General features: G+C 41.8%; 2 protein-coding genes across 4 annotated transcripts in view; one reads left to right on the top strand and one right to left on the bottom strand.

Moving 5' to 3' along the window:
- Hacd4 (3-hydroxyacyl-CoA dehydratase 4) overlaps nt 1-8,152 on the top strand; it is a 26,907-nt gene extending 18,755 nt beyond the window's left edge. Inside the window, exon 6 of the mRNA XM_013348254.2 lies at nt 4,747-8,152. Coding sequence (XP_013203708.1) covers nt 4,747-4,829 — 83 coding nt within the window. The 3' untranslated portion in view covers nt 4,830-8,152. The remainder of the gene's footprint in view (nt 1-4,746) is intronic.
- A 103-nt stretch (nt 8,153-8,255) lies between these two features.
- Focad (focadhesin) overlaps nt 8,256-8,799 on the bottom strand; it is a 290,677-nt gene continuing 290,133 nt past the window's right edge. For all 3 annotated transcript variants that reach the window (XM_005352710.3, XM_026781891.1, XM_026781889.1), the window contains exon 44: nt 8,256-8,627. In XM_005352710.3, coding sequence (XP_005352767.1) covers nt 8,554-8,627 — 74 coding nt within the window. In that variant the 3' untranslated portion in view covers nt 8,256-8,553. The remainder of the gene's footprint in view (nt 8,628-8,799) is intronic.

Here is an 8,799-nt window from a genome sequence, read left to right as displayed (position 1 = left end):
CACACACACACACACACACAGAGTTATACTCGTGTGGGATTTAAGGATGGCTGAGTGAAGGCATCCGTGTTTTGTGTCACAAAGAGAACACCAGCAATAGGTTTGGAGCTACATTTTGAGGACAGTACAAGAAAACACTCGGAGAAACCAGAACATTGTAATATTAAAAGACGTGGCACAGCAATAGATACACAATGTTTGAGTATTTGCCATGCTATCTACACTACTAGGTGGGAAGGAATGCCCTTCTGGGTAAGGGTGAAGGAACAGAGTCCCAGAAAAGTTGTGTTGAATAAAGGGGATTAAATACCTTACCCTCTAAGACCAGGGTATGGTTAGTAGAGTACAGAATCATAGCTCCACACACATACAAGCATAGGTGCCTCCCACTTACAGGGTAAGGCAAGACGTCTGTGGTTCTATTACTTCTCTGACCACAGACGTAACTGTAGTGGCCTTGAGCAATGCTAAGGCTTCAGCTGGCGCTCTGGTCTACAGGGCACATGGCCCAAAGAAGACCACAAAGAAACTTAGGTACTGGCTGCACCCTGCTTTCACTTGCTCCCACAGACAAACAGAAGGCCACTGAGAAAGTCCAAGGGAAAAATTTCTTGAAACCAATGGAAATACAGGGTCCTAAACCTGTGGGATACATAAAAAACAGTACCAAGAAAAATGAATAAAAACATAAGTATTTCAGATAAATAAGTTACACATGCATCTCAAGGGCTAAGAAAAACAATCATAAACCAAATCCCTAATGACTGTATGGAGAGAAATAAAAATCAGACCATAGGTAAACAGAGAATAGGAAGTACCAAGAGTCAATGAAATAAAGCTTGTTATTTCCTTGAAAGAACAGAAAAAAGCAGATAAACCTTTCAGTTAGAATAACCTCCCCCCCCCCGTCCTGCCCCAAATGAAGATCCAAAGAAATACAGTTAGACGTGTTAAAGGAAATGCAGAAGATCACTTGGGATTAGTTTTAAAAACTACCTGTTAACAAATTGGAAAATGAAAACATTTCTAGATACAAAAGATCACCTGAAATTCAGCCAACAGGATATAGAAATTTAACAGGGTATAGAAAAGCCTGAACAGGCTAGTAATGAGTAATAAACAAGTAATAAATCTCCCAATGCAGAAAAGTTAGCATAAGATGGCTTCCTGGATGAATTTTACCAAGATTTAACCAAGAGCAACCAGTGCCCATTCTTCTCAAATTAAGAGGCAATCATTTGGGCCAGCATTACCAAAATGCAGAAGGAAATGAGAAGGAACTATAGACCAACAGCCCAGCCAACAGATGGTGAACTCTTAACAATATATCAGTAGATCAGAAGATCACACACTGTAACTAGGCTTCATTCCCAGATTCAAAAATGGTTCATTCTCTACAAAACAATAAACTACCATATGATATAAAAGTTATGTGAGCAGATGTAAAAAATCATTTGATAAAGTTTACCACCCATTCATGAAGAGAATACAAGAACAAGTTATGTATGACAAGCCCAGAACTAAAATCATACCGAATGTTGAAAAACAAAGTGTTTCCTCTATTATCAGGAACAAGACAAGATGTTCAGTTTCCTTGCTCTTATTCGGAGTCCTATTCATTTTAGTCAAAGCAATTAGACAAGAGAAAGAAAGGCAAATACACAGGAAGGACGGGAGTCAAATTATCCATGCTGTGGCAGATGCACAGAAAAATGTTAACACCAGCTATGGTGGCTCACACCTGAAATCTCAGCACTCTGGAGGATGGCACAGAGGGTTGTCCCTCTGAAGCCAGTCTGAGCAAGAGAGTGAGACCTTGTCTTAAAAACAAAACAAAGCAAAACAAACGAAAAACCACAGAGTGTGTTGGGGGACAGCTAAAGACTTCACCAGAACTATCAAGAGAGAGAAACAGACTGAGCAGTAGGACAGAACCGGCAGAAGCAGCCCTTCTCCTGGGCAGCAGCTAGGGACATTCGCACTCCACAGCCTCCTCTGACTCAAAGTTCATTCAGAATGACTCTTGTCTAATTTCTGTCTTTTAAAAAGCCCTTCCACACATAACAAATTTGATAAGGAAGAATTTAAAAATGAAATCTAAATCACAATAACCACAAAATACAGCACTGAACAAACTAAGGAAGTACTATTCCTTTCCAACAAAGACACAAAGCACTGGTCAGAGAGCCTGAAGACACTAAAAGGTAGAAAGGTTGCCAGTTTTCATGGATTGGTAGCAATCATTAAACGTCCATATCACTCAAAGTGATCTAGGGATTCAATGCAATCTCCATCAAAACTCTGTTGACATTTTGAGGACCGAGATCAGCACTCAGTGGGTAAGAGCTGTGCTATACAAGCATGGGGACCTGAATTTGAATCTCCAGCATCCACCAAAAAGCTAGACATGGCCATGTACCTATAGCTCTGGGGCTGTTGGAGGTAGAAACAAGAGAATTGCTGGGGCTTGTTGGCTGCTAGCCCAGCTCCAGGTTCACTGAGACCCCGTCTCAATGGAATAAGGCAGGGAGTGGCATAGCCAAAAGCTATGTCTTCCTCTGGCCACTACATTTGCACACATAGCATACTACCAGCATACCACATGTGCAGTACCATAAACACATGCTCACACATAAGCTTTTAAGAAAATAATTTTAAAAAGAATAAAACAATAAATAACATACTTCACATAACAATAACAAAACCCATAAAATTAGTATGTAAGCCCCCCACCCTAAAGCAGAAAGAACAAAACTGGAGGTATCTCAACACCCAATTCCAAGACACAAGGCTCAGTAACAAGCAGTATAACATTGGCATAAAAGACCAACAAAAAAAGGAAATAAACATGTCAACAATAACAATACACAGGAGAGAAACACATGGTGCTGGGAGAACAAGAGATACACATGCAAAAGACTGACACATGACCTGACCCTCACCTTACACAGAAAGAATTCAAGACTATCAAATACTTTAATGCAAGACCCGAAACTCTGAAAGTGTCAGTGGAAGACTTCAAACATATGGTACACATGATAATTTGTTGAATAAGATGTCAAGAGCTCAGGAAACATGAGGAAGAATTAATGAGATTAATGAAATGAATTAAATTAGAAAGCTTCTACACAGCAGACCAAATACAAGAGCAAAGGGACAATGTACAGAGAGGAAGAGAACTGTCGCCAGCTACTCAGGAGATACAGAGACCTTAAACATGTTAATATGAAATAAGTAATACAAACAGAAAATGTGTTTGCGATTTGAGTAGACTTATAAAGGATATGTTTAAACAGTCAATTACTATGAAAAATATGTTTCCTTTTACTAACCACCAGGGAAACACAATCAGTGAGCTATCATTTCAGCCCAGGCAGACTGGCGGTTACCAATCAAACAACAACAAAAACAAATGCTAGTGAGGATGTGGAGAAAAAGAAACTACTACGGTTGTGGGGAATGCAAATTATTGTGGCTACTACTGCAGCAGTGTGGAAGTTCTGCAAAAAATCTAAAAATAGAGCTACAATACGATCCAGCTGCCCCTCAGAGGACAGAGGAAGTAAAGCTAGCAGCCGGCGCGAGAGAAGGCATACCCGTGATATTTGTGGCACTATTTACAACAGAAAGATAAGGAACCAGCCCACGAGTCTGCCCACATGGATGGACAGAGAAAATATCGTGCTTGATCACACAGTGGGACACTTAGCCAGCAAGAGTAATTCCTGTTATTCTAGGACATTGGATGGAAATAGAGGGCATGTTAGCAAGCCAGAATGTTCTCTCTTACATGTGAAAATTTAAAAATTGACATGATACTTGAATTGTGATTATGAGGGGCTTGAAGAATGCCAGAAGGGAGGTGAGATTTGATCACTGCATGTCACGTGTTATGTGTGGAAATAACCACACCGAACCCACTAATATACTACAGTAACGTATGTAGGAGATATGCAATCAAAGAGTGGAGCTACTTAAGAGTAATTTAATCAAATGTAGTGTAGGCTAATAGAAAATTATATCTGCACACACTTACTAACATTGTTTTCCAAGAAACTGGGGAAAAGACTTCTATGATTTACTCCACCCTTCACAGCCTATCAAGATACTAATCGTGTCTGCGAGGCAGCAGCTTCCAAGGGTAAGAATACCACACATGAACGAAGGAGAAAAGCGGACAGTTTAGAGGCAGCATGGAAAGCACTAAAAAAGAGGGGGAGGGGCGGGCTAGCCTGCAGTAGAGAGAGTTGGACAGAAGAGTTTGCTTGCATTCCTTCTACATACAATCTGGATGGTTCTTTTTTATTTATTTTTTCTTTTTCTTTTTTATTTATTTATTAAAGATTTCTGCCTCCTCCCCGCCACTGCCTCCCATTTCCCTCCCCCTCCCCCGGTCAAGTCCCCCTCCCTTGTCAGCCCAAAGAACAATCAGGGTTTCAACTGGCCCGGGTCTGAAAAATCATGGGATAAAACCGGACTCGCTGAACATAGCGGACAGTGAGGACTACTGAGAACTCAAGAACAATGGCAATGGGTTTTTGATCCTACTGCATGTACTGGCTTTGTGGGAGCCTAGGCAGTTTGGATGCTCACTTTACTAGACCTGGATGGTTCTTCATTGCTCTTCTTGAGCCTCCCTTGCAACTTTGTAGCTTCCAGAATGCAAGCAGCCCCCTGCCTGTGTCCTAAAACCACAGATCTTTTCAAAGGAATGGTTAACCCACCTCACTTCCTTTTGCACCGTAGGAATGTATTTCACCTACAGCCATCTTTACACAGAAAGAAAAGATGTCCTCAGAGTCTTCTCTGTCAAACAGAAGAAAATGTGAGGCTTTGTTCCTGCCCATCACACAAGAGAGAAGAAGACGGGCTGCTGGGTCACCCTGCAGCAGATACAACCCTGGGCATATGCTAGAGAAAGAGAACTGAGAACTCGACAACAATCTTTTACATGGATTCCTGCAGGCACCACATATTCTGTTCTGCCTCGACCGTGCCTTACGAACACATCTTCCACAGGCACAGCACACCTTGCTGCACCACGTCAGTGGACTTCACACAGTGTGAGGTCTAAATGTTTCTGTGTGAAGTTGATGAGAAATAGATTCAGTGGAGTAAGCTCAATTGACTTGAGAAACCAATTGATTAACTTCTGCAATCACAACTAGCAGATTTATAGGAAGGGAACGCTGTAAAGTATCCTCTTTAATCCTAGGATAACATACTCTATAGACAAATGCCACCACCCTTAGAGCCAAGCAGCTTGAGCAATACATATACTTAGATACTCTATAGACAAATGCCCTGCCTTTAGAGCCAATCACCTTTAGCATTACATAGACTTAGATACTCTATAGACAAATGCTCCAGCCCTTAAAGCCAAGCAGCTTGGGCATTATGTATACTTAGATACCTATAGACAAATGCCCTCCCTACCTTTAGAGCCAAGCAGCTTGAGCATTACGTATACTTAGATACTCTACAGACAAATGCCTCGGTCCTTAGAGCCAAGCAGCTTGAGCATTATGTATACTTAGATACCTATCAAATATCTTCTGTGACTTAGCTCAGGCTGCTGCTGTGTCACAAAGTGCACCCCCCACCCCCAGGGCTTAGTTGTCAAAACAACAGAAATTTCTGTTTTACAGTTCTAGAGGTTTGGACATCCAAGAGCAAGATGCTAGCCAGTTCAGTAAGATTAGATGTGAACTGTAGATCTGATCAGCTGTTCTAACAGGAACACTGCCAGTTTGAGCTGTAGCTAACAGAAATAGGAAGTCAGTTGGACTTCTTGGAACTTGAACTCTTTGATATATCTCCAAAAAATACATTCTGATCCTGTATCAAAGATGATCAGAGTTTCCCCCTAAGTTACACAGGGGCAACTTATTAGCCCTAATTTGTATGATGATGAGTTCCCTAAGAAAAATGGGGCTTCCACTCCAGATGTCTTTTCTTCCTCAGCTTTGACTACAATCACCTTTACCAAACCCTAAAAGGTGACATTAGCATCTTAAAACTCTTCCATCTTCTACTTAATGTTAACATTACTAATTCAAGTCATAAAATGTTTTTAGCAGCCCCTTGGATACCATGGGGCTATTAAATTATGACTGTAACATGATTTTAGACAATTGCATGGATACCCACATCTTTGCCAAATGCACACTTTCCAAATCCAATCTGTGTTTGGATACTTCTTGAGGCACAATGTAGCTTTAGCCCTACGCTGGTGCATCCGCAAATACTATTCATCTTGGCAACTCCTGTTTTTAAAAGCTGACAAGAGAGGACTTGAAACCAAGACTCCTTTGTGTAGTTAAGAACATGGTCTAAAAAAGAAACAGCAGCTTGCTTGTGTCAAACAAAGTGGAGCATCGTGATAGAACAATTTGACACTTATTTTGGGGTCATACAGTTAACCAGGAGGGAGGCTATTATTTTGTTAGCATACCTTTGAGTTTAATCTTTAGAGTTACCAATTTAGAGTCCTTAGAGGTCCGTAGGCAGAAAACCTCATGACTTCCATCCATGACTGATCAAAACAGAAAGGACGAGGAAAGAGGAGACTGAGGATTATTCTGTTTCCTTCTTTTTGTAAACTTCTGTTTTCTTGTGAAGGACAGGAGGAAATACCAGGTTTGAAAAGAAATCAGGCTGAAAAGACACGAGAAATCTGAAATTTGAAGTCTAGGCAGATTCTTCCTTTCCTTGGCATCAGCAAATGCTTGGTTGCTGATTCACGATGTCTCCAGTGCCCACTTCCTCTTCAGGGCTCAGTCTCCTGTGTTTCCAAGGTACCCTGGAATCCACAGCTCTTTAATGCATGCAGACACACTTGGTTTGCTCCACTAGGCTCAAACTTCCCAGTGCCAAAAGCCTGGTGTTTCTCTTAGCAGATCTGCACCTTAAAGTGGGAGGCAAGGTGTCTGATGCAGTAGCAATAGCTTTGGATCTAGGCTCTAGGACCTTGCTTTTAGGTAAAACTCTCCCACTTACTAAATATTTTTGCTCCATCTTAAAATAGAAAACAGTATTCCCTGGGCATTGTTGCAAGACTTCAAACAAGCTAAGCCAAATGAAAAGTCTAGTGTACTGACTGTCTGGCACCCAATAGTAAATGCTAGATGTCTTTCAGTCTCTATTACACATGGGACGAGAAAAAGACTGTCTAAATCACTTCTTTCTCGCCTGGCTTAAACTTATTTCCTTGTAGTCTAATTTGTAAAGAAATTATATATCTGGAAAATAAAATTAGTAGTGCTACTTTGAACGTGCCAGGTGCACTTTGGGTCGAGAAGGTATGTGCCACCTGTGAGTAGTAGAAGTTGTGTGGTGTTTGTGAAGCCCCAGGCATGGTGCATGGCAGATACGAAAGCACCTGGTGTTCAGTGTCATGACTTCTTCCCAATGATTACCTGTTTTTACATTTATATGACTAGTTGCAGACTGAGCCCATGCGAAGTCACAATAATTAGGACAAAATTAAAATGCTGCCTGAGTTTCTAGCCACTGCAGTAGCTGAGACTGTGATATCTCTCAAACCTTTAGGCCACGGATCACTCTGGTGAAGGGAGCGGGACTTATAAAAAGGGTGATCTCCTGAGGACACAGCTATCCGTTTTTGCTTGCCTAACAGCCTATCATCTTTCTCCTGTGGAAACTTAGTTCAGGTGGTTTGCTGGGGCTGCCTCCCCTGTGACTTAGGCCTTGTCACCGAGTGTATCCCACCTGCCAGTGACCAGATACTTGTTCAGAGAGTTGCATGACTTCTAGAGTCCTCACGCTGCTGCTTCTCCCATGGCTGTGGGGAAAAGAACCTTTCTTTGCCTTTGAGGTTGCTGTCAGGCACCTTGCCAAGTAGGATGCACCGTCTCCAGAGGAATGGATCAGCATCACGGGATTCATCAGACCTACCTTGGATTTCTTTGTGAACTCACAGTCTCCTTTGCGGCTACTGCTACTGTGAAGTGGATAACTTCACTTGGACGCATGACAACCAAGCACAGGAGTTACACCTGTCACTGAGAAACCTAACCTGGGTACCAGTGGGTGTCATGCCTAGCGATCTGAATGTGCCTAGCAGTTCTCTTAAGTGTGTTTTATCAGCAAGGATAAAAATCTGTCTAACCCACTGACTCAGTGGCTTCTTCTGTGGCTAACAAGGAAAATAGATCATCATACCCTTGACACCTCTATGGTTCACTTTCACAGGCAAACCACAGACTTAAAAATAAAGGTTGCAGCATTACACAAATTTCATAAAATTATTTTACTAGAATTTAAGGGAGAAAAAAAATATAATTCAGTTTTCACAAAGAAAAGGAATTTTTTACAATGAACTCAGGTCACACAGAAGTCATGTTCCTATTTCTGCTTCAAATACCCAGAGTACCCGAGTAAGGCACCCCTTTTCAGACCACAGTATGAAGCCACCTTCTCGTGGTTTCTAACTGAGAGGATCAGTTCTCACCAATCACTGACACCAGTCCCAAAACCTTCTGTCTCTCTGGTCTGTCTCATTCAGTGGGGATGCTGCTGGCTCCTGGGATGTCACCAACCATATGCTCTGGTCCATACAGCCTTCTTCTTAAACTCCGGCAGAACTCGCAAGGACAGGAGGGTAGCTAGGAGGACAAGAGAGCATACAGATGCATCTGACAGAGCTGGGCTGGGTCTCAAAAGGTCATGTTATCAAAGGTGTCAGAGCAGAGCTTGGCACTTCCCCACCCAACTAGTCTTCAAGACTAACAATGATTCCCCTCAAATCTTGGCAGAATTTAGAATTTTTATAGTACC

Source organism: Microtus ochrogaster, chromosome 10 (assembly GCF_000317375.1).
Source record: "Microtus ochrogaster isolate Prairie Vole_2 chromosome 10, MicOch1.0, whole genome shotgun sequence".
NCBI classification, from domain to species: domain Eukaryota; kingdom Metazoa; phylum Chordata; class Mammalia; order Rodentia; family Cricetidae; genus Microtus; species Microtus ochrogaster.
The sequence above is the reverse complement of the archived record's forward strand: the minus strand, read 5'-3'. Positions and strand labels throughout refer to the sequence as shown.